General features: G+C 52.5%; 1 protein-coding gene across 2 annotated transcripts in view; it reads right to left on the reverse strand.

Annotated features, from left to right (window-relative positions):
- Positions 1-12,647, reverse strand: part of LOC119958121 (collagen alpha-1(II) chain) — a 124,747-nt gene that overhangs the window by 95,721 nt on the left and 16,379 nt on the right. For both annotated transcript variants that reach the window (XM_038786373.1, XM_038786372.1), the window contains 2 exons: positions 3,481-3,513; positions 87-119 (listed from right to left, as the gene is read on the reverse strand). In XM_038786373.1, coding sequence (XP_038642301.1) covers positions 87-119; positions 3,481-3,513 — 66 coding nt within the window. The remainder of the gene's footprint in view (positions 1-86; positions 120-3,480; positions 3,514-12,647) is intronic.

A 12,647-nucleotide genomic window follows, 5' to 3' on the forward strand; every position in this document is an offset into this window, starting at 1 on the left:
AAGCAAAGTAGAAACAATGAGATTCAAACTGCTTTCTAAAACGTCAAATGTTTGGAAGACGCATCCTTTCAACATTAAACACTCACATGTGGTCCTGGAGGTCCTCTTGGTCCTACAACCTGGGATAAAGAAGCGAAAATGAGTAAACATAGAGGTTCCAGACTTCGAATATTATCAATCTTGATGGAGTAGTACTTTCGCAGTAATAAGGAGACTCCCAAGGCATTTCATACGTATATGAGGAACAAGAGGGTAACTAGAGAAAGAGTTGGTCCACTCACGGACACAGGAGGGAAATTATGTGTTGAACCAGAGGAAGTAGGTGTAGTATTTTGCATCAATATTCACAAAGGGGAAGGACATGTTGATTGGTGGTGTCTCAGAGGGATGTGTAAACACTTTAGAACAGGTCGTTATTACGAGAGAGGAAGTGTTCGGTGTGTTAAAACGCATTAAGGTAGATAAATCCCCAGGGCCAGATGGCATCGATCCCAGATTTCTGAGGGAGACAAGGGATGAAATCGCTGGACCTCCCGCAGAAATCGTTGGGCGGGATTCTACCATCCCGCGGCAGAGTGTCCACGCCGCCATAAAGGCCGTCGGTGGGCCCCGATCACGGGCCAGGCCGCATCGGAGGCCCCCCCAGGATCGGAGCCCCCCTGGCTGAGTTCCCGCCGGCTGAGAGGAGGTGGGGACGGCGCCGGCAGGACTCGGCGTTTTTACGATGGCCGCTCGGCCCTTCCCAGCCTGAGAATCGGCGGACCGGCCGCGTAGAGCGGCCTGCGACCGACGCCGCGCCAACCACGCTGGCGCCAATGGCGCCGATTCTCGGAAAATTGTGTGCCGGCGTTGGGGTGGCATGGCCCGGCCCAAAGCTGGGAGAATCCCACCGTTAGTGTCCTCATTGGCCACAGGTGAGATCCCAGAGGATTGGAGGATAGCCAATGTTATTTAAGAAGGGTTGCAAGGATAATCCAGGTAATTATAGGCCAGTGAGCTTGACGTCAGTGACAGTGAAATTGTTGGCAACGATTCTCAGAGATAGGATCGATGCACATTTGGAAGTGAATGGGTCTTATTGGCGGCAGACAGCATGGTTTTGTACAAGGGACGTCATGTCTCACTAACTTGATTGAATTTTTTGAGGAGGTGACAAAAATGATTGACGAGGGAAGGGCTGTGGATGTTGTCTACATGGACTTTAATAAAGCATTTGATAAGATCCCTCATGGCAGGCTGGTGCAAAAGATTAGATCACATGGGGTCAGGGGTGAACTAGCTGGATGGATCCAGAACTGGCTTGGCCATAGAAGGCAGAGGGTAGCAGTGGAAGGATGTTTTTCCAAATGGAGGTCTGGAACTAGTGGTGTTTTTTTTTAGAATTAGAATTAGAACAGTACAGCACAGAACAGGCCCTTCGGCCCTCGATGTTGTGCCGAGCAATGATCACCCTACTTAAACCCACGTAACCCGTATACCCGTAACCCAACAATCCCCCCCATTAACCTGACACTACGGGCAATTTAGCATGGCCAATCCACCTAACCCGCACATCTTTGGACTGTGGGAGGAAACCGGAGCACCCGGAGGAAACCCACGCACACACAGGGAGGACGTGCAGACTCCACACAGACAGTGACCCAGCCGGGAATCGAACCTGGGACCCTGGAGCTGTGATGCATTGATGCTAACCACCATGCTACCGTGAGGCATGGTGGTTAGCATCAATCAGTACTGGGACCTCTGCTCTTTGGAATATATCTAAATGACTTGGAAGAAAACTTAGCGGGTCTGATTAGCAAGTTTGCGGATGATACTAAGATTGCAGGAGTTGTGGATAGTGATGAAGATTGTGAGAGAATCCAACAGGATATAGATAGGCTGCAAAATTGGGCAGGGAAATGGCAGATGGAGTTTAACCCGGACAAATGCGAGGTGATGCATTTTGGTAGATCCAATTCGGGTGGGAGCGATAAAATAAATGGCAGAACCATCAGAAGCATCGAGGCACAGAGAGATCTGGGTGTGCAGGTCCACAGATCCTTAACAGTGGCAGCACAGGTGGAAATGGTGGTACAGAAAGCCTATGGCCTGCTTGGCTTCATAGGACGGGGTATCGAGTATAACAGCTCAGAAATTATGTCACAGTTATATAGAACGTTGGTTAGGCCATATTTGGAATATTGTGTCCAATTCTGGTCACCGCACTACCAGAAGGATGCGGAGGCTTTGGAGAGAGAACAGAAAAGGTTTACCAGGATGTTGCCTGGTATGGAGGGTATTAGCTATGAGGAGAGATTGAATAAACTGGGATTGTTCTCCCGAGAGAGACGGAGGCTGAGGGGCGACCTGATAGAAGTTTATAAAATTATTAGGGGTATAGACAGGGTGAACAGTTGGAGGCTTTTTCCCAGGGAGGAAATTACAATTATAAGGGACACAAGTTCAAGGTGAGGGGTGGATAGATTCAGTGGAGGTGTGCGGGGGAGGTTATTTTACACAGAGGGTGGTGGTGGCCTGGAATGCGTTGCCAAGGGAGGTGGTTGAGGCAGATACGTTAGCGACCTTTAAGACATATCTGGATTGGCACATGGGGTATAGACGGATACAGGCAATTGGTCTAGATAGGACACGTGATCAGCACAGGCTTGGAAGGCCGAAGGGCCTGTTCCTGTGCTGTATTGTTTTGTTCTAATAAAGTCTTTAAAAAATCAAAATTTAAAATATTTAAATTCTATATGAATGGTTAATATTGAAAGAAAAAGATTCAAGGCATCAGGCCAGGTCTTCAGCACCTTTATGTATACCTCTTTAAGTAGGTTTACTGATCTGATGCAAATGCTTAACCCAAAGCCCTCCTTTCCCTGTTACTTTTGAGTCAATATAACAGATGACGATGTGATTGGGTGAATTGAATTGGATTTACTTATTGTCACATGTACCGAGGTACAGTGAAAAGTTCTGAGTACAGTCCAGACAGATTGTTCCATACATGAAAAACACAGGACATACGATAAATACACAATGTAAATACATAGGTACAGACATCGGGTGAAGCAGACTAGAGTGTAGTACCACTCAGTAGAGAAGATGTGTGGAGAGATCAGATTACTCCATAAGAGGGTCGTTTAGGAGCTGGTAATAGTGGGGAAGAAGCTGTTTTTGAATCTCTTAGTGCGTGTTCTCAGCCTTCTGTATCTCCTGCCCGATGGAAGAAGTTGGAAGAGTGAGTAAGCCGGGTGGGAGGGGTCTTTGATTATGCTGCCCGCTTTCCCCAGGGAGCGGGAGGTGTGTCAATGGATAGGAGGCGGGTTTGTGTGATGGACTGGGCCGTGTTCACAACTCTCTGTAGTTTCTTAGGGTCTTGGGCCGAGCAGTTGCCATACACAGGCTGTGATGCAGCCCGATAGGATGAACTCCAGAGTTAGGCAGAAAAGTTAACACAATTTTCAATACTTAAAATCATGAAATGTAACTTACATCTTTAATGTCCCCTGGTTCACCTTTTTGTCCCTAATTTGAAAGACGGAAGGAGCATTAATAGTTAAACAATGGAACAGAGGAAACAATGTGAAACAGCTTAAATCTGCTCCAATGTCCAAGACTCTGCAATAACTGAAAATTGGAACAGCCGTAACATACATTTAAGGGACAGGACAACAGAACAGTTCGGTTTCTTTCTTCAGTGAGTTAGTGGAGTTAGTGCTGTATCTTCCTTTTGAAAAACGCAGACAACAACACCTGGGAAATATTTGTGATTGGACCCAGGTTAGCTGAAGTGAGCCACACACAAGAGCAGTGTCTGCGATTCGACGCTGGGTAGTGGCATAGCTGGACTCGGTGAAGAATCTAACTGAACTCGGGCCAGTGTCAGAAGCGGGACTCACGGCCAGATTGTAACTGTATTCAATTGGCTGACTGATGGCTGTAGTGAAGGCGGAGTCAGTGACTGTAGATGGGAAAGGGTCAGTGGCTGCAGACAGATTGACGAAGTTGGCTGTCGTCAGGTTAGGGTCAGTGGCTGTAGTCAGGGCAGGGTCAGTGACTGTAGTCAGGGCGGAGTCAGTGACTGTAGTCAGGGCAGGGTCAGTGACTGTAGTCAAGGCAGGGTCAGTGACTGTAGTCAGTGCAGTGTCAGTGACTGTAGTCAGGGCAGGGTCAGTGACTGTAGTCAGGGCAGGGTCAGTGACTGTAGTCAGGGGAGAGTCAGTGACTGTAGTCAGTGCAGAGTCAGTGACTGTAGTCAGGGCAGGGTCAGTGACTGTAGTCAGGGCAGGGTCAGTGACTGTAGTCAGGGCAGGGTCAGTGACTGTAGTCAGGGCAGGGTCAGTGACTGTAGTCAGGGCAGGGTCAGTGACTGTAGTCAGGGCAGAGTCAGTAACTGTAGTCAGGGCAGGGTCAGAGACTGTAGTCAGGGCAGGGTCAGAGACTGTAGTGAGGCAGGGTCAGTGACTGTAGTCAGGGCAGGGTCAGTGACTGTAGTCAGGGCAGGGTCAGTGACTGTAGTCAGGGCAGGGTCAGAGACTGTAGTCAGGGCAGGGTCAGTGACTGTAGTCAGGGCAGAGTCAGTGACTGTAGTCAGGGCAGGGTCAGAGACTGTAGTCAGGGCAGAGTCAGTGACTGTAGTCAGGGCAGGGTCAGTGACTGTAGTCAGGGCAGAGTCAGTGACTGTAGTCAGGGCAGAGTCAGTGACTGTAGTCAGGGTAGAGTCAGTGACTGTAGTCAGGGCAGAGTCAGTGACTGTAGTCAGGGCAGAGTCAGTGGCTGTAGTCAGGGCAGGGTCAGTGACTGTAGTCAGGGCAGAGTCAGTGACTGTAGTCAGGGCAGAGTCAGTGACTGTAGTCAGGGCAGGGTCAGTGACTGTAGTCAGGGCAGGGTCAGTGACTGTAGTCAGGGCAGGGTCAGTGACTGTAGTCAGGGCAGAGTCAGTGACTGTAGTCAGGGAAGGGTCAGTGACTGTAGTCAATGCAGAGTCAGTGGCTGTAGTCAGGGCAGAGTCAGTGACTGTAGTCAATGCAGAGTCAGTGACTGTAGTCAGGGCAGGGTCAGTGACTGTAGTCAGGGCAGGGTCAGTGACTGTAGTCAGGGCAGGGTCAGTGACTGTAGTCAATGCAGAGTCAGTGGCTGTAGTCAGGGCAGGGTCAGTGACTGTAGACAGGGCAGAGTCAGTGACTGTAGTCAGGGCAGGGTCAGTGACTGTAGTCAGGGCAGAGTCAGTGACTGTAGTCAGGGCAGAATCAGTGACTGTAGTCAGGGCAGGGTCAGTGGCTGTAGTCAGTGCAGGGTCAGTGACTGTAGTCAGTGCAGAGTCAGTGACTGTAGTCAGGGCAGGGTCAGTGACTGTAGTCAGTGCAGAGTCAGTGACTGTAGTCAGGGCAGGGTCAGTGACTGTAGTCAGGGCAGGGTCAGTGACTGTAGTCAGGGCAGGGTCAGTGACTGTAGTCAGGGCAGAGTCAGTGACTGCAGTCAGGGCAGAGTCAGTGACTGCAGTCAGGGCAGAGTCAGTGACTGTAGTCAGGTTAGAGTCAGTGACTGTAGTCAGGGCAGAGTCGGTGACTGTACTCAGGGCAGGGTCAGTGACTGTAGTGAGGGCGGGGTCAGTGACTGTAGTCAGGGCAGAGTCAGTGACTGTAGTCAGGGCAGGGTCAGTGACTGTAGGCAGGGCAGGGTCAGTGACTGTAGTCAGGGCAGGGTCAGTGACTGTAGTCAGGGCAGAGTCAGTGACTGTAGTCAGGGCAGGGTCAGTGACTGTAGTCAGAGCAGGGTCAGTGACTGTAGTCAGTGCAGGGTCAGTGACTGTAGTCAAGGCAGAGGCAGTGTCTGTAGTCAGGGCAGAGTCATTGACTGTAGTCAGGGCAGGGTCAGTGACTGTAGTCAGGGCAGAGTCAGTGACTGTAGTCAGGGCAGGGCCAGTGTCTGTAGTCAGGGCAGGGTCAGTGACTGTAGTCAGGGCAGGGTCAGAGACTGTAGTCAGGGCAGAGTCAGTGACTGTAGTCAGGGCAGAATCAGTGACTGTAGTGAGGACAGAGTCAGTGACTGTAGTCAGGGCAGGGTCAGTGACAGTAGTCAGGGCAGGGTCAGTGGCTGTAGTCAGGGCAGGGTCAGTGGCTGTAGTCAGGGCAGAGTCAGTGACTGTAGTCAGGGCAGGGTCAGTGACTGTAGTCAGGGCAGAGTCAGTGACTGTAGTCAGGGCAGGGTCAGGGACTGTAGTCAGGGCAGAGTCAGTGACTGTAGTCAGTGCAGAGTCAGTGACTGTAGTCAGTGCAGGGTCAGTGACAGTAGTCGGGGCAGGGTCAGTGGCTGTAGTCAGGGCAGGGTCAGTGGCTGTAGTCAGGGCAGAGTCAGTGACTGTAGTCAGGGCAGGGTCAGTGACTGTAGTCAGGGCAGAGTCAGTGACTGTAGTCAGGGCAGGGTCAGTGACTGTAGTCAGGGCAGAGTCAGTGACTGTAGTCAGGGCAGGGTCAGTGACTGTAGTCACGGCAGGGTAATTGACTGTAGTCAGGGCAGGGTCAGTGACTGTAGTTCAGGGCAGGGTCAGTGACTGTAGTGAGGGCAGGGTCAGTGACTGTAGTCAGGGCAGAGTCAGTGACTGTAGTCAGGGCAGGGTCAGTGACTGTAGTGAGGGCAGGGTCAGTGACTGTAGTCAGGACAGGGTCAGTGACTGTAGTCAGAGCAGAGTCAGTGACTGTAGTCAGTACAGGGTCAGTGACTGTGGTCAGAGCAGAGTCAGTGACTGTAGTCAGTACAGGGTCAGTGACTGTAGTCAGTGTTGAGTCAGTGACTGTAGTCAGGGCAGGGTCAGTGACTGTAGTCAGGGATGAATCCGTGAATGTAGTCAGGGTAGAGTTAGTGACTGTCGTCAGGACTGAGTCAGTGACTGTAGTCAGGGCACAGTCAGCGACTGTCGTCAGGGCAGAGTCAGTGACTGTAGTCAGGGCAGGGTCAGTGACTGTAGTTAGGGCAGGGTCTGTGACTGTAGTCAGTGCAGAGTCAGTGACTGTAGTCAGGGCAGAGTCAGTGACTGTAGTCAGTGCAGAGTCAGTGACTGTAATCAGGGCAGGGTCAGTGACTGTAGTCGGTGCAGAGTCAGTGACTGTAGTCAGTGCAGAGTCAGTGACTGTAGTCAGGGCAGAGTCAGTGACTGTAGTCAGGTTAGAGTCAGTGACTGTAGTCAGGGCAGAGTCGGTGACTGTACTCAGGGCAGGGTCAGTGACTGTAGTCAGGGCGGGGTCAGTGACTGTAGTCAGGGCAGAGTCAGTGACTGTAGTCAGGGCAGGGTCAGTGACTGTAGGCAGGGCAGGGTCAGTGACTGTAGTCAGGGCAGGGTCAGTGACTGTAGTCAGGGCAGAGTCAGTGACTGTATTCAGGACAGGGTCAGTGACTGTAGTCAGAGCAGGGTCAGTGACTGTAGTCAGTGCAGGGTCAGTGACTGTAGTCAAGGCAGAGGCAGTGTCTGTAGTCAGGGCAGAGTCATTGACTGTAGTCAGGGCAGGGTCAGTGACTGTAGTCAGGGCAGAGTCAGTGACTGTAGTCAGGGCAGGGTCAGTGTCTGTAGTCAGGGCAGGGTCAGTGACTGTAGTTAGGGCAGGGTCAGTGACTGTAGTCAGGGCAGGGTCAGAGACTGTAGTCAGGGCAGAGTCAGTGACTGTAGTCAGGGCAGAATCAGTGACTGTAGTGAGGACAGAGTCAGTGACTGTAGTCAGGGCAGGGTCAGTGACAGTAGTCAGGGCAGGGTCAGTGGCTGTAGTCAGGGCAGGGTCAGTGGCTGTAGTCAGGGCAGAGTCAGTGACTGTAGTCAGGGCAGGGTCAGTGACTGTAGTCAGGGCAGAGTCAGTGACTGTAGTCAGGGCAGGGTCAGGGACTGTAGTCAGGGCAGAGTCAGTGACTGTAGTCAGGGCAGGGTCAGTGACTGTAGTCAGTGCAGGGTCAGTGACAGTAGTCGGGGCAGGGTCAGTGGCTGTAGTCAGGGCAGGGTCAGTGGCTGTAGTCAGGGCAGAGTCAGTGACTGTAGTCAGGGCAGGGTCAGTGACTGTAGTCAGGGCAGAGTCAGTGACTGTAGTCAGGGCAGGGTCAGTGACTGTAGTCAGGGCAGAGTCAGTGACTGTAGTCAGGGCAGGGTCAGTGACTGTAGTCACGGCAGGGTAATTGACTGTAGTCAGGGCAGGGTCAGTGACTGTAGTTCAGGGCAGGGTCAGTGACTGTAGTGAGGGCAGGGTCAGTGACTGTAGTCAGGGCAGAGTCAGTGACTGTAGTCAGGGCAGGGTCAGTGACTGTAGTGAGGGCAGGGTCAGTGACTGTAGTCAGGACAGGGTCAGTGACTGTAGTCAGAGCAGAGTCAGTGACTGTAGTCAGTACAGGGTCAGTGACTGTAGTCAGAGCAGAGTCAGTGACTGTAGTCAGTACAGGGTCAGTGACTGTAGTCAGTGTTGAGTCAGTGACTGTAGTCAGGGCAGGGTCAGTGACTGTAGTCAGGGATGAATCCGTGAATGTAGTCAGGGTAGAGTTAGTGACTGTCGTCAGGACTGAGTCAGTGACTGTAGTCAGGGCACAGTCAGCGACTGTCGTCAGGGCAGAGTCAGTGACTGTAGTCAGGGCAGGGTCAGTGACTGTAGTTAGGGCAGGGTCTGTGACTGTAGTCAGTGCAGAGTCAGTGACTGTAGTCAGGGCAGAGTCAGTGACTGTAGTCAGTGCAGAGTCAGTGACTGTAATCAGGGCAGGGTCAGTGACTGTAGTCGGTGCAGAGTCAGTGACTGTAGTCAGTGCAGAGTCAGTGACTGTAGTCAGGGCAGAGTCAGTGACTGTAGTCAGGGCAGAGTCAGTGACTGTTGTCAGGGCAGAGTCAGTGACTGTAGTCAGGGCAGAGTCAGTGACTGTAGTCAGGGCAGGGTCAGTGACTGTAGTCAGGGCAGAGTCAGTGACTGTATTCAGGGCAGAGTCAGTGACTGTAGTCAGGGATGAGTCCGTGAATGTAGTCAGGGCAGGGTCAGTGACTGTAGTCAGGGATGAGTCCGTGAATGTAGTCAGGGCAGAGTCAGTGACTGTCGTCAGGACTGAGTCAGTGACTGTAGTCAGGGCAGAGTCAGTGACTGTAGTCAGGGCAGGGTCAGTGACTGTAGTTAGGGCAGGGTCAGTGACTGTAGTCAGGGCAGGGTCAGTGACTGTAGTCAGGGCAGGGTCAGTGACTGTAGTCAGGGCAGGGTCAGTGACTGTAGTCAGGGCAGGGTCAGTGACTGTTGTCAGGGCAGAGTCAGTGACTGTAGTCAGGGCAGGGTCAGAGACTGTAGTGAGTGCAGAGACAGTGACTGTAGTCAGGGCAGGGTCAGTGACTGTAGTCAGGGCAGAGTCAGTGACTGTAATCAGGGCATTGTCAGTGACTGTAGTCAGGGCAGGGTCAGTGACTGTAGTCAGGGCAGGGTCAGTGACTGTAGTCAGGGCAGGGTCAGTGACTGTAGTTAGTGCAGGGTCAGTGACTGTAGTGAGGGCAGGGTCAGTGACTGTAGTCAGGGCAGGGTCAGTGACTGTAGTCAGGGCAGAGTCAGTGACTGTAGTCAGGGCAGGGTCAGTGACTGTAGTCAGGGCAGGGTCAGTGACTGTAGTCAGTGCAGAGTCAGTGACTGTAGTCAGGGTAGAGTCAGTGACTGTAGTCAGGGCTGCGTCAGTGACTGTAGTCAGGGCAGGGTCAGTGACTGGCGTCAGGGCAGAGTCAGTGACTGTAGTCAGGGCAGAGTTAGTGACTGTAGTCAGGGCAGGGTCAGTGGCTGTAATAAGTGCAGGGTTAGTGACTGTAGTGAGTGCAGAGTCAGTGACTGTAGTCATTGCAGAGTCAGTGACTGTAGTCAGGGCAGAGTCAGTGACTGTAGTGAGTGCAGAGTCAGTGACTGTAATCAGTGCAGAGTCAGTGACTGTAGTCAGGGCAGAGTCAGTGACTGTAGTCAGGGCAGAGTCAGTGACTGTAATCAGTGCAGAGTCAGTGACTGTAGTCAGGGCAGGGTCAGTGACTGTAGTCAGGGCAGAGTCAGTGACTGTAATCAGTGCAGGGTCAGTGACTGTAGTCAGGGCAGAATCAGTGACTGACCTGCCCTGCCTGACTACAGTCACTGACTCTGCCCTGACTACAGACACTGACTCTGCCCTGACTACAGACACTGACCCTGCCCTGACTACAGTCACTGACTCTGCCCTGACTACAGTTGCTGACCCTGCCCTGACTACAGTCACTGACTCTGCACTGACTACAGTCACTGACTCTGCCCTGACTACAGTCACTGACTCTGCATTGACTACAGTCACTGACTCTGCCCTGACTACAGTCACTGACTCTGCCCTGACCACAGACACTGACTCTGCCCTGACTGCAGTCACTGACGCTGTCCTGACTACAGACACTGACTGTGCACTGACTACAGTCAGAATCTGCCCTGACTACAGTCACTGACTCTGCACTGACTACAGTCAATGACTCTGCCCTGACTACAGTCACTGTCTTTGCCCTGACTACAGTCACTGACTCTGCCCTGACTACAGACGCTGACCCTACACTGACTACAGTCACTGACTCTGCACTGACTACAGTCAATGACTCTGCCCTGACTACAGTCACTGTCTTTGCCCTGACTACAGTCACTGACTCTGCCCTGACTACAGACGCTGACCCTACACTGACTACAGTCAATGTCCCTGCCCTGACTACAGTCACTGACGCTCCACTGACTACAGTCACTGACTCAGCCCTGACTACAGTCACTGACCCTGCCCTGACTACAATCGCTGACCCTGCCCTGACTACAGTCACTGACTCTGCCCTGACTACAGTCACTGACTCTGCCCTGACTACAGTCACTGACTCTGCCCTGACTACAGTCACTGACTCTGCCCTGACTACAGTCACTGACTCTGCCCTGACTACAGTCACTGACTCTGCCCTGACTACAGTCACTGACTCTGCCCTGTCTACAGTCACTGACCCTGCCCTGACTACAGTCACTGACTCTGCCCTGACTACAGTCACTGACCCTGCCCTGACTACAGTCACTGACTCTGCCCTGACTACAGTCACTGACTCTTCCCTGACTACAGTCACTGACTCTGCCCTGACTACAGTCACTGACTCTGCCCTGACTACAGTCACTGACTCTGCCCTGACTACAGTCACTGACTCTGCCCTGACTACAGTCACTGACTCTGCCCTGACTACAGTCACTGACTCTGCCCTCACTACAGTCACTGACCCTGCCCTGCCTACAGTCACTGACCCTGCCCTAACTACAGTCACTGACTCTGCCCTGACTACAGTCACTGACCCTGCCCTAACTACAGTCACTGACTCTGCCCTGACTACAGTCACTGACTCTGCCCTCACTACAGTCACTGACCCTGCCCTGACTACAGTCACTGATTCTGCCCTGACTACAGTCACTGACCCTGCCCTGACTACAGTCACTGACCCTGCCCTGACTACAGTCACTGACCCTGCATTGACTACAGTCACTGACTCAGCATTGACTACAGTCACTAACCCTGCCCTGACCACAGACACTGACTCTGCCCTGACTGCAGTCACTGACGCTGTCCTGACTACAGACACTGACTGTGCACTGACTACAGTCAGAATCTGCCCTGACTACAGTCACTGACTCTGCACTGACTACAGTCAATGACTCTGCCCTGACTACAGTCACTGTCTTTGCCCTGACTACAGTCACTGACTCTGCCCTGACTACAGACGCTGACCCTACACTGACTACAGTCACTGACTCTGCACTGACTACAGTCAATGACTCTGCCCTGACTACAGTCACTGTCTTTGCCCTGACTACAGTCACTGACTCTGCCCTGACTACAGACGCTGACCCTACACTGACTACAGTCAATGTCCCTGCCCTGACTACAGTCACTGACGCTCCACTGACTACAGTCACTGACTCAGCCCTGACTACAGTCACTGACCCTGCCCTGACTACAATCGCTGACCCTGCCCTGACTACAGTCACTGACTCTGCCCTGACTACAGTCACTGACTCTGCCCTGACTACAGTCACTGACTCTGCCCTGACTACAGTCACTGACTCTGCCCAGACTACAGTCACTGACTCTGCCCTGACTACAGTCACTGACTCTGCCCTGACTACAGTCACTGACTCTGCCCTGTCTACAGTCACTGACCCTGCCCTGACTACAGTCACTGACTCTGCCCTGACTACAGTCACTGACCCTGCCCTGACTACAGTCACTGACTCTGCCCTGACTACAGTCACTGACTCTGCCCTGACTACAGTCACTGACTCTGCCCTGACTACAGTCACTGACTCTGCCCTGACTACAGTCACTGACTCTGCCCTCACTACAGTCACTGACTCTGTCCTGACTACAGTCACTGACTCTGCCCTGACTACAGTCACTGACTCTGCCCTCACTACAGTCACTGACCCTGCCCTGCCTACAGTCACTGACCCTGCCCTAACTACAGTCACTGACTCTGCCCTCACTACAATCACTGACCCTGCCCTGACTACAGTCACTGATTCTGCCCTGACTACAGTCACTGACCCTGCCCTGACTACAGTCACTGACCCTGCCCTGACTACAGTCACTGACTCTGCCCTGACTACAGTCACTGACTCTGCCCTGACTACAGTCACTGACTCGGC

The sequence above is a fragment of the Scyliorhinus canicula genome, chromosome 28 (assembly GCF_902713615.1).
Source record: "Scyliorhinus canicula chromosome 28, sScyCan1.1, whole genome shotgun sequence".
NCBI classification, from domain to species: domain Eukaryota; kingdom Metazoa; phylum Chordata; class Chondrichthyes; order Carcharhiniformes; family Scyliorhinidae; genus Scyliorhinus; species Scyliorhinus canicula.